Source organism: Gymnoscopelus microlampas (genome assembly GCF_963454915.1).
Source record: "Gymnoscopelus microlampas genome assembly, chromosome: 18".
Classification (NCBI taxonomy): Eukaryota; Metazoa; Chordata; class Actinopteri; order Myctophiformes; family Myctophidae; genus Gymnoscopelus; species Gymnoscopelus microlampas.
In genome coordinates this window covers 31,570,917-31,592,475 of record NC_139955.1, presented here as the reverse complement: position 1 = coordinate 31,592,475, position 21,559 = coordinate 31,570,917, and the positions used below count along the sequence as shown (strand labels likewise).

At 42.7% G+C, this 21,559-nt stretch overlaps 1 protein-coding gene across 1 annotated transcript in view; it reads left to right on the top strand.

Moving 5' to 3' along the window:
• The window catches only part of ppargc1b (peroxisome proliferator-activated receptor gamma, coactivator 1 beta), a gene marked incomplete at its 5' end in the record, with an annotated part of 94,509 nt that extends 78,411 nt beyond the window's left edge, over positions 1-16,098 (top strand). Inside the window, 9 exons of the mRNA XM_084041916.1 lie at positions 2,193-2,318; positions 2,938-4,039; positions 7,171-7,216; positions 8,965-9,029; positions 9,489-10,224; positions 10,726-10,798; positions 11,306-11,424; positions 11,743-11,870; positions 12,357-16,098. Of these exons, the coding sequence (XP_083898042.1) occupies positions 2,193-2,318; positions 2,938-4,039; positions 7,171-7,216; positions 8,965-9,029; positions 9,489-10,224; positions 10,726-10,798; positions 11,306-11,424; positions 11,743-11,870; positions 12,357-12,448 (2,487 nt within the window). The 3' untranslated portion in view covers positions 12,449-16,098. The remainder of the gene's footprint in view (positions 1-2,192; positions 2,319-2,937; positions 4,040-7,170; positions 7,217-8,964; positions 9,030-9,488; positions 10,225-10,725; positions 10,799-11,305; positions 11,425-11,742; positions 11,871-12,356) is intronic.
• Positions 16,099-21,559: the final 5,461 nt, after the last annotated feature.

The window sequence follows — 21,559 nt, the reverse complement described above, 5'->3', positions numbered from 1 at the left end:
CCGTTTAAATAGGGCCATAGATCATCTAAATAGGGCCTACCGGTATATTTTCTGTGTATTTCTCTGCAGAATGCGAGAGTGTATGGCCAATATGGCGTCAAACGCGTCGCTTTGCGTCATTGGATGCATAGTTGCGCATCGTGGATGATGCAAAAGGACATGTTTGACCTCACCCATGTGTTTCCTATATTTTTCCACATTTTTAATACTTTGTGAAATATTTAGCTTTAATGCTAGAGTGTAAGTCAATGGTTCTTTCGGGCTGAAACGTTGTCCAAATTTGGAGTCATACGCCATAGATAGATAGATCTGTCATCCACATTGGAGCCACACCTTTCTCATGTGGATCCTGAGGTCCACATGATTTGATTTTTACAATCCTGGAGAATTTACGGTCCTTGAGGCAAGAAAATAAATAACATTGCTCCCATAGAGACATGCACAGCATCAAATCTGTATGTATTGCCATCTTGAAACTGTGAACCCACCCAAGTGTAATGTATTGGAAGACGACAACATCACGCATACAGCCACCGGTTCCTCATATCTGTGCGGTATTCTAAGCCTGAGCACTGCAAAGGTGCTACCACAGTAATGGAAACATCCAGTTTTTCCATCACATCTGTATTCCTATTCCCACACTGTATTCATCCCAGCTGGGGCACTACCTCTAGCGCTATCTCCCATTTGCATCTGTGTTGTTTGTCATCGCCGCCTATGTGCCAGAAGTGGGCCTAATGCCCAACTCCATACAGCTTAACAGAGCAGCAAGGCATCCATTGCATTCCCGTCTCATTTACAGCCCTATTCTTCTATTGCCTTCATCCAAACATGGGCACGCTAACCAGCGCAGCCTTTAACGCAACTACACACACTACATAGTCGTGCACCTTGTTATCATCTGTGTCGTTTGTCATCGTGGCCTACATGCCAAAGGTGGGCCCGATATCTTGGCATCCGTAGTTTTTTACGCCCTCATCCCCTACAGATGTAAAGGCCTGAACTCGGCTTAGTGGGGATTGTATTTGTTTATTTATTTACTTTAAGCCGATTTGTATCAGCTGATGGAATGATGTCATGCCGCCAGGCCTGGATCCCAACTCATGAATGGATGGAAGTGTAGACAGGGGAAAGGGCAGCGTGTTAGTGTCCGTTTGTATAAGAGATACATACCATGGGGAGATACAGTTCACCAGAGGGTTAGATAGATTGATGTTTCTTTTTCTTAGTACCACCGTATCTAGTTGTGGCATGTGGGGGGGGGGAGACGGAGAGAAAGAGGGGGCTGAATGAGAAAGAGAAGAGTGGTGCTTGGTTGGATGGAAGGGAGATGAAAGGGAGGAACTGAAGAAAATTTCGAGAGCAGAGAGGGGGAAGGAAAGACATCATGGCAACAGTTACGGAGGGATGGATAGAGGAAGAGAAGATGAGAGAAGTGAGCTAATGCATTAGAGAGAGAGAGTGATAGTGTGAGGAATGAATGGGTTGGATGGAGAGAGCAAGAGGGAGTAGAGGTGGTACGGAGATGCAGAGTCGAAGGGGGGATGAGAGGAAGGAGAAGAGGAGGATGAGAGAGTGGAGTGAAATTGCGATAAATCAAGTGAAAGGACAAATCAATGGAAAGGTTAAAAATGTAGAGATATTGAGCTTTTTGGGAGAATGCCAAAATGTTAAGTGTGTCATAACTGTCGGATTTAGAAGCATGATGAATGTTCGTCATGATGTGTGAATGTGTCAGGGCCTTATGGCTACCTTTACTGTTCTGTTCATAAATGATCCTGTTAGCTCTACCAGCCCTGTCTACATTAGTGTGACGTTCTGAACTCTTATTTTGTCTCAAGTCCTAGACCTAGATTATTATCTCTACCTTCTCATCTCCCTCCACAGTACTATATAGCAGAGAAAAAAGAAAGAATGAAATTAAATAAAAAAGACTTTGCAAAGACCTTTTTATAAGGCTTTCCAATGCCAGCTACAAGGTCGCGGGTCACTTGTTCATGGAGTTAATTGTACAGCTTTACTGTCATTATAACCTTTTCTTCATAATCAGAAATATATATATAAAGATTCAATTAAGATTAGATGGAACCATTTAAAATGGTAATGGTGTCCTGAGGAGATTTGCATTGTAACGATCCATTGCATCCTGACTGACCTCTGTACGTCCTCTCTCCCCCCCTCCACCTCTTCAGTTGAAGAAGCTCTTGCTGACGCCCCCCAACATGCCCGCAGGCATCGACACACACAAAGATGGCAGCCACGGGCATCGTCATAGCAACAGGAGCTTCCACCTTCGGCCAGTCAGGCCCCTGATCAAGGTGAAGACGTCATCACCGCTAGGAAATCATATAGAATCTGTCGTAAGAATTATATAGAAAGATACTGCTCAAAGAATTAAATGAACGCTATGATCCCTCAGGTTTTTAGAGCAGTTTTTGTGAGCAGTATATACAGCACTTACGATGACTGCAAAAATATATAATAATAATAATAATAAAGGGATCAAAGTGTGTCCTTAATGTCTTTGAGCAGTGTATATCTATTGCCTTGATTTGACATTTGACATTTCTTGCTTAGGGGTCAATGTGGCGTGTTTGAAATTATTGGGTCGAGGGAGTCTTGGTTAACTAGAATGTGTTTTTACTTGTAAATAACAGCCATGTGAGAGCTGGCAGTGATTTACGATGTACTTAAAGATCAGCAGGCTCTGGCAATTTAGAAATAGAAAAATAATTATAACTATTGCAGTTTACTGCTTGTCAATCAGTTGTGATAAGCCTGTCTTTCACTTTTGCAACACAATGTGTGTGTGTGTGTGTGTGTGTGTGTGTGTGTGTGAGCTTAAAAACTTTGAAATGTTTGCACGAACGACATTGCGTTGAACTCCCTCCGTTGTCTCTTCTCTCTCCATTACTCCATCCATATGTCCATGCTCAGACCGACACAGCCCAGGAGAGGAAGCCACGGGCGGTGCGCCCGGCGGGCCGCCTCTGCACAGAGCTCCACCGCCACCTGACCACCAAGGATGCCCGTGCCCCCGACACAGAGGACGAGGACGAGGAGGAGGACAGTGAGTCCGAGGAGGACGAAGAGGAAGAGGACGAAGCAGAGGAAGAGGAAGGGGAGGAGTCTTCTGCCAGCGAGGCAGAGAGCCCGGCGGCCACCGCCGCCGCCGTGGCGCTGCCCCCCGCGGAGCCTCCCCAGCCTCAGTTCAGCTCAGAGAAAGAGCTGCGCTCCGTGGTGGAGCTCATCAGGTACATGCACACGTACTGCCTGCCCACGCGCAAGCAGCAGCAGCAGCAGCAGGGCTGGGAGAGGAGAGAGCAACTCCCCGCCTCAGCGCGCAACAGAGCCAGACTGGAGGCGTCGCGCGCGGCCTCGCAAAACTCACACCACCACACGAGCAAAGTTGTTCTAGTGGGAGGGGCAGGGATGCGGGAAGGATCGGCGGGGACCGGCGGTTCTGCGGGAGGTGTCGGTGTCGCTCCAAGGAGGCTGCCCTTTGCCCGGAGGAGGGAGGTGAAGGCCAACTCCTTGCTGCGTGAGCTCCTGGAGCAGAGTGGCTCCGTCGACGTCAGCAAGCCTTACAGACTGCACAGCGTCCCCTACTCCCACTCCCACAGCCCGCACAGAGGAGCCTCCACCCACCACCCCGCTGCCCCCAGCGCCACCCCGGCCAACCGGCTGGCCAAAGCAGAGCTTTGCAAAGACTCCTCTTCTTCTGTGTCCTCCTCTCCTCCTTCCTCCTCCCCTGATAGAAGAACCTTATTCTCGGAGGCGGCGCAGAGCCGCGAGGAGTCCCCGGAGGAAGGAGGCTCCTTCTCGGTGCGTCGATCCCGTCGCCTGGCCTCCTTCCCCAGCCGCTTTGCCAAGAGGCTGAGGCCCGCGCGCCCCTGGGGAGAGGAAGAGAGGGATGAGAAGGAGAAAGGGAAGGAGAAAAGGGAGGGAGAGGAGGAAGGGAGCAAACTCCTGACAGCCCACGCTGAAGGAGGAAGGACAATGGAGATACTTGCAGAGCCTGCCAAGCCCTGCTGCCACGGTGAGATGGACAGACAGACACATATAGACAGATACTGTATATCGTTGCTGTCGGGCAGAAACCTCTTATCTCTATATTCTAACCATTTGTGTTTTTTTGTGAATTAATGCCCTACTTGATCATACTACATCGTCGCACAAAAGTATCAAAAGTTAAAAAAATTGTGCAAATCTTTGAATATATATATATTTTAAAGCGAACATTTGTAACTCAAATCTTTGCTTCTGGGGGTCCCTGGAACTAAATATTTTGAGATGGGGGTCCGTGGCCAAATACATATAATTTTGGGGGTCCTTGACATCCACTGATATAGCAACATAAGTGTTTCAGAAAACTGTTTTGGATTTGGAAGACATTTGTAGAATCGGCCTCAGGTCTTAATGGGTTAAAGAGCTGGAGAGACAGGGAGACCTCCGTTACCGAGCAAACACTCTTTATATAGCAATGATCAGATTATAGAGCTTTATCGTTTTAACAAAATAACATTTTAGTTTTAACCAAAAAATATCAGTTACATAATACACATTAGGCTAGAGGAAAAGACACTTGATTTTGGTAAATTAATAAATTGGTAATGTGTTTGGTTTCCATGTAGGCACAGAAGATGTAGACAGATTTCAAATAACACAAATATTCATAATTCATATAGGATAGCATCTAAAACACACATTATTATTTTAGGTACAGTGACATCACACCCTAGTACACGTGAATATTTGATGTATCTTCTTTCTGTGGCTTGGGTCCTTGAAAAATGAATATTTCTTCATTTTTCATGAGATGGTGGTTGTTGTTGGTCCCTGCACCCCAAAATGCAACCCAAAATAATCAATTGACACATTTCCAATATTTGCACAAACTCATATTGGTCTCATTATTTGTCACATTCAGTCCTGGACTAATAATCAGAGTCACTGTTTGAATTAGGGATGCATGAATTATAGATTTTGATGGTACAATTATAGTCTGAGGCGGTTTCATTATTATTGCGCTTACATTTTTTCCACAATGAATCAATCAATCAAGTTAAATTCCGTTAAATGCACTTCACAGAAAATAATTAAAAGATTTTTTTTAAACACAGGAACATAAGAAATAAAGAAATGCATGAAAAGACAATTAAAAAGTACTTAAAAACGAATTAAAAGCAACAAGAGTAATGCAGAAACCCAAGTAAAAGCAATGCTAAAAAGGTGTGTCTTAAGATTTCTTTTAAAAATGAACAGATTCAGAGACCCGTCGGCAAACTGTTAAAAAAGCTGCTTCTCCATGCTTATTTGTTCTAGCCTTAGGAGACCAGTGCCAGAGGACAAGACTATGGATGTATAGGATCACATGAGCATTCGCACATTGGAGGTTTCATTGTATTTTCCCCAGAAATGTTATTTTCATTCAAGATGAATCAATCAATCAATCAATCAATCGACCAACTTTATTGTCACGACACAGTTACAGATAAAAGTGAGGTGGAAGGCTCACATTTTCAAGGAGTGGTTCAAGGAGTGAAAAATAATTAGAAGTAATAATAATAATAATAATACATCAGACTTATATAGCGCTTTTCTGGTACCCAAGTAAGGAAGGGAGAATAAAAAGGCACAAAAAAGGCTGGATATAGCACCATGTTAAAATCAGTATCATGTACATTTTTAAATAAATCCTAAATCAAATGTAGTGCACTGCATTCAGTATAGTGTGTGTCAGTATCATGTAGCTTAGAAAGTCCCACATGAAGTCTTAAATCATTTTGTATATGCATCAGTATAGTGCAGCAGTAATGACTTTAGTTCATGTTTTTACTATTTAAAATATAACATTTCTTCATTATTTTTTATGTATTTTATTATTAAAATAAGATTAAGATTAACATCACTGATGATTAATGTGTGTAATAAACGTAAACGTTATCAACTGTCATCCATCAATTCATAAAAACTTTTACTCGTTTTTAATCATCTATTTTACACACACGCACACGCGCACGCACACACACAGGACATGTCCTTGGTAAAACCACAGCGGTGTAGTTGAGTTGAGTGTATTACCTTCACTTCGGTATGTAAAACTGCATGGTGATCGCAGATGTTGAAGCAAATTCGACGTCTTAGCTGCAACTTATTTTAGGCAAGTTTTGCATTTTGGATAGCTTTTTTGGGGGAGTACTTTTTTACGTACTAGACGGTTGTAGCTCCCCCATCGAACACGCATTTCTCTTTCAGTCTCTCTGACTGTCAACAGCATGGCGTGGCTTCCACACAGCATAGCTGGTGTGTGTCATACCAATCAAATCAAACCTACCACTGGTGTGGTGCGCTTCACTTGATGATGTCCAATAAGAATTTAGAATCTCGACCACAGACGATGGTGTCTAAAAAACGCACTGACAGGAAAATTGCGTTGAGGGGAGAACGGTGAAATCAGCTGGAGCTGCGGGCAGGGCGTTAAGGCCACTGTGGCCGCAGGGCATCGAATGTTCCGAGGGGCATACAGGGGCATACTGTAGGCCGTGGCCGCTGTGACATTCCTGCCCTGCTGTGTTCGATCTGTCTCACAAACATGATGCTGATACCTGTGTTGTTAGTACCTCCGACAATGGGGGAGGTGCAAAAAAAAATACAGTATGTGTCTCTCAAAAAATGCCCTTATTGCAGTGGTTCTCAAAGTGGGATCCAGAGACCCTAGTTGAGGGGGTTCCCCAGCAAAATCAGTTTAACCACTTTAACCCTATATACATCGGCCATCGATTTACAAGCTCACAATGCGTCGTGATGCAACACATTGTGAGCTTGTAGATCTATTTTTTTTGTAACATTTTAACAAAACAAATCTTGTAAGGGGGTCCCTGGCACAACATTTTTCAGATGGGGGTCCACAGCCAAATACATATTAATTTAGGAGTCCTTCACATGAAAACATTTGAGAACCACTGCCTTATCGTAAAAGGGAGGAATCAAACAGAAACACACACATGCACACACACATATTGTACACCTACAGACATTCAGCACACCTGGCATTAATGCAAATCCTTTTGAAATGTTATAAGAGAGTTGGAAGGCGCACGTACACACACCAAAAACAACTCCTGAGTATTTATGAGTGCACCTGCTTCTCGTTGTGTTTGATTGCAGAGAAACGAGCCTGTCTCTGCCTGCCACTCAACTCCAAGACTACAGGGTGAGTATCTCTACAGAATACCTGCACCGTACCAGCCTCACAACTCTGAACAAATATTATATTCCCCCATTTATTTTATTTATGTCATCCTGCATCTATCCAGTGTTGTTATCATACAGTATATCATGTGTTTTTTGCTATTGTACAAGACACCCTCCGTGTACAATATTAAATACTTAAGCCCTATTTCAAAACTAGTGAAAATAGCCAATTTACAAGCACACAACGTGTCACATCATGACACTTTTTTGGACATTTCTTTAACCAATCTGGGAACCTATCGGCAAAAAAAGGAGAACATATTTTTTTCTTCCTTTGAATTTGATATGCGGAGCTCTGAATATGTTTTGAGAGATTAGTCTTTAACTGACATGCTCAAAATAGGCATGCCAGGTTGAAAGTTGTTAATTCACAGGGTGGACGTTTTAACTCCACAAACCTCTTTAGAGGGCCAACAATAAGCTTCTTATTGTCACCAAAAACAAGATTCTTAGAATCAAATCGCAAATGTTTGTAATCAAACGGCAGCAAGCAGAGTTTCTGATCCAACACACACGCGCACACACACACACACACACACACACACACACACACACACACACACACACACACACACACACACACACACACACACACACACACACACACACACACACACACACACACACACACACACACACACACACACACACACACACACACACACCCCATCCCCTGGCACTCGCTCATCTTTTACCAGTCCTGGAAGCTGGTGGAGTGTGTTTGAATGTACAATCCCTTTGGAACGCAGGCCATTTTAAAATCAATCACTGATGCACACAAAAAAGTACTCCCCCCCACCCCCACTTTCTTTCTTTGGCTTTATTCTGTTGTGTAACGTCCCCCCAAAAGGCCAGTCAACTCAGCTCAGCTATGATTCCAGGCATTCACAGCGAGAAACAGAGACCGGGGCAAAATAAAAGGCACAAGGATAGATAGGGGGAGAGGAAGAAATAGGAGTGCATATGGTGTCTGTGATAAGAACCAAGGGACAGGGACACCATTCACATGCAACTCGTGTCTACTGAGGGATTTGTTATTCACATTTAGAAATCTGCTGGAACTTTTTTTATGTTGAAAACTTTAATAAGAAGTTATTTTCTTTTTTCTTTTTTGTCAGGACTTTAGTAGACTGTCCTTGATTGCACCACTCAAATCTGAAACTCATCTGTGTTTTGAAACGGCTGTGTCATTTAGCATGAGGCAGCAATCAATCAATCTATCAGCCAGTCTGTCTGTCTATGTACTCTTCCATCTGCCTCTCAGTCTATTTGTTTCTGTCTCCTCCCAGTTTCCCTCGCTGTCTTTCTGTGTGTCTCTGTCTCCCATTTTAATTCAGCATGCTGAAAGTTAAGAAGCTTTAACACAAATCGTTGCTGTCGGGCAGAAACCTTGTATCTCCATATTTCAACATAAATGAATGCCATACTCATGCAAAAGTAGCAAAAATATATATTTTCGCTAGTTGTGAAAGTGGTTACATCCATATTTTTTATAAATATTTAACCTATGAAAGGTATTAACAAGAGCTTGTGACTAAATAACACCTACATTGTATTGTAACTACATTGGATCACAGGTTATTTTTTCCATTTCCTGAAAAATAACGGTTTTGGTCATACAACGTTTCCACCTGACAGTGATGAAATATTGCCAAAGCATCAGAATAAAACCTAGCTCTGCTTGTCTTTGTGCTTCTTTGCCACCAGAGAGTCTCAGTATGGCACCAAGCCTTTTGAGCCGACGCTCAGTGTGGATCTGTGTGGAACAGCAGGTAAACATGTCTCTCATGCTGTCGGTTAACATGCTGTCTATTCCTGACTCTGTTATACAGGGTGCTTGTTACAGGTCTGGAAAAGTATGGACTTATTCATTACTGTTGGGGAGTATATGGGGATTTGGTGAAAGTCTTTAAAAGGTCTGGCGGTTTTGTTCATAGTAGAACATAACATAAGAAAATGTGCAAAAGAATATTTACCATATTATGCTCTCGTAGAAAATGAAAATGCACGCGGCCCACCCATCTGACCACCATTCAGCTGCCATGTTAAGTGGTCAGATGGGTGGGCTGAATGCGAACACTTTTGAGATATTCAACAAGGGGGCCCTGATCCAGAAAAGGTTGAGAACCACTGCTGTAAGCAGCTAAGATAAGAGTTACCCCAAAAACAACAACAACGAAATATCCAAAAGCAAAGCTGTGTCTGATGCCTCTCCTCCCCCCGCTACACAGGTCTCACTCCACCCACCACGCCCCCCCACAAACCGGCGGAGGATGAGCTCTTCAAGCCAGCGGAGGGAGGGAAGGGGGGTGGAGGGGGAGGAGGAGGAGGAGGAGAGGGAGAGTCCACCAACACCAACACCGGTACCCCCAGCGCCACCACCGCCGCCACCAAGGGCACGTCATCCTGGCTGAGCCGCGCCCACCAGCACCAGCGGAGGAAGCTCCCGGAGCAGACGGAGCTGTACGCCCAGCTGAGGCGCATGGGCCAGGCCCGCGAGAGAGAGGCCCAGCAGAGCCTGCTGAACGGCAACCTGCTGGCCCACCAGCGCACCTCCTTCGGGGACCACGACTACTGCGCCCTGAGCCTCGGAGAGAGCCACAGGCGCAGCGCCGCCATGCTGGGCGCCATCCTGCGCTCTGAGAAATCCGGAGGAACGGCCCGCGGGACGGAGTCGATCAAGCGGGAGGCAGGGAAAGGCGGGGAGGAAGAGGAGGGCGAGGAGGACGAGGGAGGAAGGCTCCGGGCGGCGTCCGCGGCGGGACGGCAGCAGCAGCAGGGCGAGGCGGTCGTGGATGTGATGATGACAGCGATGTCGGTCATGTCATCGTCGCCCGAGCGCCAGTCTTCGGCGGCAGCCACGCCCCCTGCCTCGGAGGAAGAGGGAGAGCCCTCATCCTCCTCTCGCTCCCCCTCGCCAGTTCTCCACTCATCACCCGACTCCCCCGCCAGCAAGACAGACTCCAGGTGAGAGAGAGAGAGAGAGAAACAGAGGAAGACATGATAAACTTTATTTCAGACACAATCCAGGTCCATATAAAAACACAGATACAAAACAGACAACAACAACACAGACATAGCCTGAGTAACCAGACTGAAAAGACTGAAAGATGTCAACATTGATTAATGGAGAGAATGAAGAAGACATAGGGAGAGTGTGATGAAGGATGAAGGCGTCTTGCCGCAGTGCGTGTGAGCCAGCCTCCTCTCTGGCTACAATTCACCTGTTTGCTTCTCATGTCTGACATTTTTGTTTAACCTTGTCCTCCCCCTCCCATCCCCATCTGTCTTCCTCCTTCTTTCCTCACTTTTCTCCCTCCTCCTCTCCATTTCTCTTGTCCCTCTTGTCTTCCCTGGATGTCTACCTCCCCTTCTCCTGTATGTCTCTCTCCCTCTTCCTCTCTCCCTTTCTCTGTCTGTCTGTCTCTCTCTCTCTCTCTCTGCTCCCCCCTCTCTCTCTCTCTGCAGTGGTGAGAACTCAGAGAGCTGTCCAGAGGACAAGCAGAGGAACAAAACCAAGACAGGCCAGCAGAAAGATGAGGTACAGAAACTTCTAGTTATGCCACACACATACTACAACCAGAACATACTACTACAGTACATTAAAATGTAAAATTCTCACTCTGATGAAATGGTATGGAAATAGTGGCGGTATGAATGTCTGGAATAATCTCACATTAGTATACAGTATTACCACTGACTTCAGAGTGCTACAGGTGTTACAGCCTCTTGTAGTTGAATTTGAATGTCATCTTAAAGAAAAAGAATGTGCTTTAATGTTGGATAAAGGGGCTAGAGTTTAGTAAAACAGTGGTTCCTTGAGGGATTCCAAATGGACCCTTACAGGTCTTTAACACTGAGACAAATGCACACTCAGAGGTTACGGGCGGGGGTCCTTGTGAAATGAAAAAGTTTGACAACCACTGTTGTAAAAAAAATAAAAAACGTAGTGTTGCAAGTCTAGACGTGATGCATGCACAAATGCCCGCAATATGTCTCTTTTTTTTGTCCTGACTGTTGCCATGGTTTCCCTGTTCCCTGTTGCCAGGACAACTGCCAGGTGTTCTACATCCACAACCTGCCGAGCAGTGTGACCCAGAACATGCTACGAAAACGCTTCCAGGTGTTTGGAAGCCCCGAGGACTGCAAAGTCATCATCCGCAATGAGTACGTTGGTTGTAATACCAGTACCAGTATGCTAGTGCTGCTAGTAATTAGGAGTAGACAGAGAAAGTTAGTGAGTAGATGTGGACAACAATTGCACGTATTGATGGTAGAAGGAGGACATCAAGTGTTAAAGAGGGTTGTATATTTGTAGCAATAATAGTAGTTATAGATCATGTGTTGTCATGTGAAGGGGAAGCGGATTACACACTCTCAATTGGGGGAATAAGAGAAAGCTGTGCTATGGTCTTGATGTGTGTGTGGGTGTGTGTGTGCGCGTGTGTGGCGTGTGCGTGTGTGTGCGTGTGTGTGTTTGTGCAGGGAGCGCTGTGGGGTGATAAAGATCCGTCAAGCTGGAGGTCAGAGACACTGGAGGGAACGAGATATGCAGTATCAGAATGGAGCAAGTGCCCTCCGCAGGATGACCAGAAAGCGATACATAGACCTCGGTAAGGAATACACACACACACACACACACAGTCAGACATAGACACATGAGCGCGCGCGCACCCCCCCCCCCCCCCCCCCCCCTCACACACACACACACACACACACACACACACACACACACACACACACACACACACACACACACACACACACACACACACACACACACACACACACACACACACACACACACACAGTGACCAGGCCCAGTGAAGAGCAAGAAAGACTGTCAAGAGTTACAAAAGAATAACACTGAGGATTTAGCTGTGCACATACTGTACTGTAGATGTATGGTTGGATAGATACACAAGCAAAATAAGAAGCAACCAATCCACTTATGTATTCCCATAATTAAGTCTGTGGTAAATGTATTCCCATAACTAAGTCTGTGGTAAATGTATTCCCATAACTAAGTCATTACACATGCTGAATACCACAACACATTTATTATTCATTTATTCATTTTTTATCTCCCTCTCTTCCAGATGAGGCAGGACCAGGCCCAGTCAAGAGCAAGTACGATGCGCTGGACTTTGACACCCTGCTCAAGGAGGCCCAAAAGTCCTTACATCGCTGATGCCGCTGCTCCCCACTGGTCCACCCCAGTGACTACAGCAGTCTCCGACAACACGGGGCCCCTGAGACGGTGGCCTCTCAGTACCTCCTCTGCGCAAGACAACCCCGCGAAAAATGTTTACATTTTTAACATTGGATTATTAGGAACTAAAACTTTTACTTTTTACACCTAAGGATACAGCTTGAAATGCGGAGACTACGACAGTTGTGACAAGAGGAGGAGATTGAACTTTTAACGTCACCCACAAAACTACTGCTACTTCTACGAGTTTGCTGTGGAACGACAATAACAAGAACAAACAAAAGCTGCTTCCTGTCTGTGTTGGTGACATCATCATTCTGCGCCGCAAGGTGCGGAAGTAAGAAGAGACCTCTTGTAGCAAAAAATACTTTGCTATTATCCCTGCGTCCCGTTGGTCGTTGTGTGTGTGTGCGTGTGTGTGTGTGTGTGTGTGTCTCTGCGGGTCTTTTTTGTTTTGTTTGTTCGATTGTTTCTCTTTTTTTGTAAAACCCCTCCCTCTCTCTTCGGTCACCGGTGGCGATACTGCAAACTGTTTTCGCCATCAAGTCGTGCGGTTGTCTAATAGAAAAAAAATCTGCTTGGTTTTTTTTAGCAAAAAATGTGGATGTTGTAAAATGTCAACAACAGCAAACAAAAAAACTGTGTATGTGTGGACAATGAGAAAATAACAATTAAAAACAAGAACAACTAACATTTCACTAAATCATTTGACAGCTTCAAAAGTTTACAAATCAAAAATGAGGAAGGGAAAAAAAACATTGTTTTTTCTTTTTGTAAGTTTAGTGCTTCCTTGATTTTAATCTATGCACTGTAGGAGGCAAAACATGTCTCCCCTGTCCTTCACTTCCCCCTGACTCTAGTCTATTACTCTGCCATGCTAAAGTACACTACCCTATGACTTCTGCTACTGGCTGCCACAGACAAAAAACATATGGGGTGCTAACTGTATGGGTGCTGCTTTTGGGTGTGCAGGCTCTGCTAGGCTTGATGGAGAAGAAAGAAACCAACTTAAATGAGGAATAAAATATCTGAAAATGATCGATCAAATATTGAAACTAAAGCAGCTAACTGGAGAGCACATGCTAACATTTTAGCACGTGCATTAGCACATCCCTCCCCAACGTTAGATCTAGCCCCAAAATAATCCAAAATCCGAATTACTCCTTGCCCTGGCTACTGTTGATATAGAGAATTAGTTTTTCTTATTTATTGGCACTATTGCTAATTTACCCTCGTCTAAATGTATAGCTTTTGATCTCAATCTGCAAAATGTAGCAGGCATCAACAGGAGTTCAAATTGCAACAGTGATGAGCCTTCTCTAACCAATCAGATCTCATTAGTCAATGCTTTTTTTTTCTCACCCATGTGAGCAAACCCATCTGGCTGCTGTCTCACACTTTAAAAGACAATGTCACACTGGAACGCTTACTGTAACGCTTGAAACCCACCAAAAAATGTAATATATAATGGCACAAAAAAGTGTTTACATCAGATTGATGTAGATTGAAATGGGGAAAACAATTATCATAGTCATTGACATTTTCATACCAAGCGTAATCAATAATTAAACCTCACAGAGTGTCATGGAGACTATTCACTATTCATTTCTCCATAGCCACCAGAAGGTCCAAATGAACACCGCCAGGATGCATTTGCAATTCATTGCATTTCTAAGCAAAACAGAACGTCACCCCAACAGTAGAAGGCATGCATAATTCCGCAGAGCATTTTGGGAGTTTACACATTTAGTTCCATGCCATAGAATAGACTAGATTGAATATAGTGACTGGGTCAGTTTAAATTTTCAAATAATGGAATGTACTCAAAACTCTGAATGTAAACCAAACCGTTTGATCACCTCCAAGATTGTTGTACCATGTGGAAGCCGGATCCCCGAATTACTGTGTTGACTCGGGCTAAAGCGTAGCTCAAATAGCCCTCAGATGCATATGTCCCTGATACAGTCGGTAATTAAAGGCCCTTGAACTGAAGAGAGAGAGAGAGCCTCCAAGCCCGCCAGCAGCCTTGGCACCCAAAACAAAGACAAACCCAGGGCAAAGCGAGGGATGGAGTATCGGCTGAGAATCACAGTTTTCATGGGAGATGTCCCGCATCAGCCGAACGTCTCTACCTCACCCCCATCCATCCCTCCGCACCCCCCAGCTTCTCTTGACGCTCTTCCCAGCCTCTATTAATTGCTTCTCTTGTGAACATGGTTGTTTTCCTGCCAAGGATGTTCCATCTGAGGGGTGCTTAAGGGTAGTTTGGGGTTTGTTTGTTTGTGTGTGTGTGTGTGTGCGCGTGCGTGTGTTTTTCTGTTCTACTTCTTCTACTGTTGAGCCCCAAAAGAGGGAAGTAACCTGTTCTGTCTCTCATTCTCTCTCCTTAAAGCTAATGTTTTTGTGTGCTGTCTTTGATCGTGTGTCCTTGGGTATCTGAGTGTCTCTTGACTGTGTTTCGTGTCTGGGTTGGGAGCTGCCATGGGGGGTCCATGGGTGAAGGGTTTTGACTTTGGGTTGGATGGTAGGTGGTGGTCCTTGAATGTGCTGGGAGGTCAAAATTCACCTCTTTGCTTCTTCAAGAATCTTGCTGATCCACCCATCTCCTCCTTTCCCCCTCCTCTCCAGTGCTTTAATACTGTGCAGCCTGACTCTCCTCTTTCTCTCTCTTCTTCTTTCTCTTCACTCTCAATCTAGGTTTTGGGTCTTGTTTCAAGAACACCCCAAACCCTTTTATAACAATGCCTCCTCTCTTCTCTCTCCTCCCTCTTGCTGTCTATCTATCTAATCAACTCTATGGTAACACACATGAAAATTGAATGTTTACATAACTTTGATTCTCCATCGACTTTATTAGGACGCACACTAAGTACAAAAAGGCCTCATTCGGTGTTGAAAAATCAACGTTGACTGATTTGAAACTGAAGTTCGCTGAGGTTTTGCGCCCTCTTAGGCTTGCTGACATCCAAAAAACAAACAGATGTTGTGCTATACATACTGTTGTGATAATTGGAAGTGTCATCCCCAATAGAATTGGGGGAGGAGGAAGGACTTGGAGTAAGACATGGTTCCATCTGACAAATCCAAAAACATCTGAATGAGCATTTGTGCTTAGTATGTACCCTACTAAAACGTGAGAGAATGTGCTGGTTTACATACTGAAAAAGAAAAAGAAAAAGAAAAAAAGAAACAATATATTGAGATATATGAAATATATATAATGTGTATATAGCACTATGCCTCGTAAACATAAAATGTATTGTGTGTTTGTAAAGGTGGCGGGTCACGTTCAGGGCAAAGAGCTGATGGATGTTCAGTACAGAGACAAAATGAAGGGAAAACGAAGTCATTAACCACTTAAACCCTATACTTGGTTGATCAAAGTCCCTCAGGGCTCTACACTAGTGACTTTACTGTTTTCGTTTAACATTATCACTGAAAATAGCCAATCTACAAGCTCACAATACTTTGTGAGCTTGTAGATCTGCCATTTTCTACGAACATTTATCCCCAGAATACGGATGCTGGGGTTTTAAGTGGTTAACGACTTCACACGTTAAGTCCAACACTGTTGTAAAATGGGCAGGGGGGGGATATATATATATATATATATACAAAAAAGAAAGAAATCCCTTTAGACTATTGTACCAGAAGATTCTATTTCTTATGTTTCTTCTTTAAATGACTAAATATTTTTAGATGATTTTATCTTTTTTGTTTATTTTGTTTCAAGAAAAAAAGCAATCAAGATGCAATACATAATAGTCTATCTATGAGACAGCCTTTCAGAGAGACAGCGTTAATAATAAATAGTATGTTGGTTGGATGGTTGGTTGGTTGTTTTAACTACCATGACTACATGGGCAATCTTCAAACTACCGATCCTATAGGCTACTAAATGTAGACTGCTGTGTAACACAAACTATATAGTACAGGAAAGAATGTGGTCAGTTGTGGCATATACATGGAACATATTGTATACAAAAAAACAACAAATCTCATTACAAAATCATGCTATTTTTACTCTTGCACAAAATAACAGCCCAGCCCAAGTAGTGAGTATATATGTTCACACTTTTTTCGTTTGTTTTGTTTTCATTGAAATGAAACTATAGCATAACTGTTATTGCCATATTTTGATGGTGCACAGGTTTGTTTAAAATCTGATTTTCTGTGTCGTGTTGAGACACTATGGTAATTATCAAGGTAACTCTGTGAACATGTATGACTCTTGACATTGGAATGTGGGAAGGATGAAATTGGCAAGAACACGAAGAAAAACTTGTTTCCAGTTTGACCCCAATATAACAGTCTTCAGACTACTTGATACCAGTGAGGGTGCTTCCATCCCTGTAGGAGGTGAATGAAACATCACAGCCCTTTGTCATGGCAAGCCTTAAGAATCAACAAGGGGGTTAATATAAAAGCTACCACTGTAAGCTTTTATTATTACTGTTTGAACTCCTTTCCAATCCAATGTGTTTTATTATTAAATAATTACTGTTGGAATTAAAACCCTTTTTTCAATACAGCCATATTATAAAAGGTATATTACATATATCTATATATATATATGAATATATATTTGTGTGTTTGTGTAGATATCTAGATGATTATATACTTTCTTATAGAAAAAAAATATTTGATGTTGACCATTCTCCTAAGTGTTTTGAGAACACGAACACATTTCAACATTGTACTGCTGTCCGTGCTATGGGGGTCTAGGGGTCCTAGATCCGAGGACAACCAATCCAAATAAAAAAGAAAACCCTCCTTCCAAAGGGAAAACCCTTGTTAGAATGCAATACATTTTTCTTTCCACTCTTCACTTCAGAAAAATGTCGAGAAAACCATTAAAACTTGAGAGGCAAGTTGACCAAAAAAATTAAAATAAAAAGACAAAAAATAAAAAAAATCAACAATAATAATAAAAAAGAACAGACTTGACAACAGCGCTTAAAAATCTAGATGTGTTTAATGTCCAGTTTGTCAGGTTCGGTGTTAAAGATGTCAGCAATGATCCAACATCACCGCCCGGTGCCCGGCTGAAAATTCATGTTTGTTTTCATTTCAATATTACGGTTAAATGTTTTGTTTTTATAAAGCAATGTATCTTTCAACTCAATGACTCAGAAATAACCCTTCTTGGACAGCAGCGCTTATAATAACTTGGGCCTTAAACTATGGCATCTTCACTTTCTATTTCATCTGTGAAAGTTGGACCACTACACCATCCTGAACCAGTTTGTGTGTGTGTGTGTCTCTTTGTGGTTTTAATACATTACTAACCTAACAGTCACGAATACACAGGAAATCACCGGGCTTTCTGTTTAATTTTGATGGTAAATGTGATGTCAAATAGGCACTTTGTAGGGACTGCAAACTGTCAAAGATTAAGTACATGTGAGTGGTTCTTTTGGTGGAGGAAAAATAATTACATAAAGGGCATACATTGTTTTACTTTTTGTTTAAGTTTTGTTTTTCATCGCTATTGATTTTGTCTATTTCCATCTAATGACTATCAAATTCACATAAAAATGATTTTCTCTTTTTTTAACTTAGTTTTTGGTAAAAGAAAACAGTAAATACTGCTAGTAAGATTTTATATTTTTACATATGTTGGTTTTATTTTGCGTTTCTTCTTTTTATTTATAAGCCACTTAGTTTGGATGTCTTTAAATGGTGTTTTTCTTTCTCTGTTTTGTGTGATTTCATATGTCTTGAGAATGTGGAGACAAATGCATTTCAGTATTTTTGAATTGTTAAAATCTAGTTTCATAGAAGCAGAAGTATCTGATGTTATAAATTATATTTTAATTCATGTAAATAGTTTAAAACTGAAGACAATGGCTTCCTTTTAAACTGAATACATTTCTCTTCAGAGATTGTTTACATTATAAAACTGTAGAGATGTGCTCCTCATATACTGTAAAAAGTACATATATTCATTGATTTGCCTCCAAAAAATAAAATCCTAATGAACAACATGCTATGAATGTGTATGTAATATATTCCTGAAGTTTATTATTTATAATAATATAGTTTGATTTAAACCCAGGACCTCTGGATCATATAGACAGTGCCTTAACACAGTGTAGTTGGGTCATCTGTGGCACTTCCGTGACCGTGGAGAGCGAAGGTCCGTTTCTCAATGGATTTGTCATCTAGGAGGGTTATTAAACAAATTTAGCCAGGGTGTATTTTTAAAAGGGGCGGGGAAAATCCAAAATCCAAAATGGCGACCGTGAAAATGAACTTTTTAATGGTTTGACCTACAAAGATGCACAATACATGGTTTCAGAGCTTATTTTGGTCAAGGAATACATATTTGGTGTTTATATAATGATTTGACCTATTGTTGACCTTCAAATGCAAGATGGCTGCCAATTATGAGCTCCATAAGGTTTTTCTTTCAAAATCGTCACAGAGCCTTCTTATTAGGCTCTAATAAAAGCTCTGCTCATGATGAGTTGAATAATATACAGTATAAGTACACAGAAGTCATCTCTGAGGTCAATACAGTCAATGTTTGTGTGTAAACAACAGTTACTGAGTTGCAGTTTCCCATTAAATAGTGTACAGTAGGCTACTGAGAATATGGTGTCCAGTTCATCCCCGGTAACTTGGGGCAACGGATAAATTGACTGATATCCTTAGTGATGCTTCCCTTTGCAGACTAACTTCTAGAAAAACAAGTTAAAACCACCAGGAAACCTGTAACTCTCAGCCAACAGCATAGCTCAACTGGTAGAGCGTCTGTCCAATAACATGACTTGGCTTGACTTGAGTGGGTTCGATTCCCACTCGAGTCAAGTGTCCCCGGTAACTTGGGGCAACGGATAAATTGACTGATATCCTTAGTGATGGATACATTGACTGATATCCTTAGTGATGCGTCCCTTTGCAGACTAACTTCTAGAAAAACAAGTTAAAACCACCAGGAAACCTGTAACTCTCAGCCAACAGCATAGCTCAACTGGTAGAGCGTCTGTCCAATAACATGACTTGGCTTGACTTGAGTGGGTTCGATTCCCACTCGAGTCAAGGGTCCCTTGACTCGAGTGGGAATCGAACCCAGTTGAGCTATGCTGTTGGCTGAGAGTTACAGGTTTCCTGGTGGTTTTAACTTGTTTTTCTAGAAGTTAGTCTGCAAAGGGAAGCATCACTAAGGATATCAGTCAATTTATCCGTTGCCCCAAGTTACCGGGGACACTTGACTCGAGTGGGAATCGACCCCACTCAAGTCAAGTCATTGGACAGACGCTCTACCAGTTGAGCTATGCTGTTGGCTGAGAGTTACAGGTTTCCTGGTGGTTTTAACTTGTTTTTCTAGAAGTTAGTCTGCAAAGGGAAGCATCACTAAGGATATCAGTCAATTTATCCGTTGCCCCAAGTTACCGGGGACACTTGACTCGAGTGGGAATCGACCCCACTCAAGTCAAGTCATTGGACAGACGCTCTACCAGTTGAGCTATGCTGTTGGCTGAGAGTTACAGGTTTCCTGGTGGTTTTAACTTGTTTTTCTAGAAGTTAGTCTGCAAAGGGAAGCATCACTAAGGATATCAGTCAATTTATCCGTTGCCCCAAGTTACCGGGGACACTTGACTCGAGTGGGAATCGACCCCACTCAAGTCAAGTCATTGGACAGACGCTCTACCAGTTGAGCTATGCTGTTGGCTGAGAGTTACAGGTTTCCTGGTGGTTTTAACTTGTTTTTCTAGAAGTTAGTCTGCAAAGGGAAGCATCACTAAGGATATCAGTCAATTTATCCGTTGCCCCAAGTTACCGGGGACACTTGACTCGAGTGGGAATCGACCCCACTCAAGTCAAGTCATTGGACAGACGCTCTACCAGTTGAGCTATGCTGTTGGCTGAGAGTTACAGGTTTCCTGGTGGTTTTAACTTGTTTTTCTAGAAGTTAGTCTGCAAAGGGAAGCATCACTAAGGATATCAGTCAATTTATCCGTTGCCCCAAGTTACCGGGGACACTTGACTCGAGTGGGAATCAAACCCACTCAAGTCAAGTCATGTTATTGGACAGACGCTCTACCAGTTGAGCTATGCTGTTGGCTGCGAGTTACAGGTTTCCTGGTGGTTTTAACTTGTTTTTCTAGAAGTTAGTCTGCAAAGGGAAGCATCACTAAGGATATCAGTCAATTTATCCGTTGCCCCAAGTTACCAGGGATGAACTGGACACCATATTCTCAGTAGCCTACTGTACACTATTTAATGGGAAACTGCAACTCAGTAACTGTTGTTTACACACAAACATTGACTGTATTGACCTCAGAGATGACTTCTGTGTACTTATACTGTATCTTATTCAACTCATCATGAGCAGAGCTTTCATTAGAGCCTAATAAGAAAGCTCTGTGACGATTTTGAAAGAAAAACCTTTTGGAGCTCATAATTGGCAGCCATCTTGCATTTGAAGGTCAACAATAGGTCAAATCATTATATAAACACCAAATATGTATTCCTTGACCAAAATAAGCTCTGAAACCATGTATTGTGCATCTTTGTAGGTCAAACCATTAAAAAGTTCATTTTCACGGTCGCCATTTTGGATTTTGGTCTCTCAAACATTTTCCACGCCCCTTTTAAAAATACACCCTGGCTAAATTTGTTTAATAACCCTCCTAGATGACAAATCCATTGAGAAACGGACCTTCGCTCTCCACGGTCACGGAAGTGCCACAGATGACCCAACTAACATGGCTCAAATGATAAATCAGGGGTTTATAATCCAAAAGTTCTGGGTTCAAAGCTCCCAAAGAGCATTTTTCACTTTCCATCTAAATTGTGAAAGATGAGTTAACTATTACATTCCCGATTTCTTCTTCCATGCCAACATGGCTCAAATGATAAATCAGGGGTTTATAATCCAAAGGTTCTGGGTTCAAAACTCCCAAAGAGCATTTTTCACTTTCCATCTAAATTGTCAAAGGTGAGTTAAGTATTACATCCCCAATTGCAACTTGTATGCCAACGTGGCTCAAATGATAAATCAGAGGTTTATAATCCAAAGGTTCTGGGTTCAAAACTCCCAAAGAGCATTTTTCACTTTCCATCTAAATTGTCAAAGGTGAG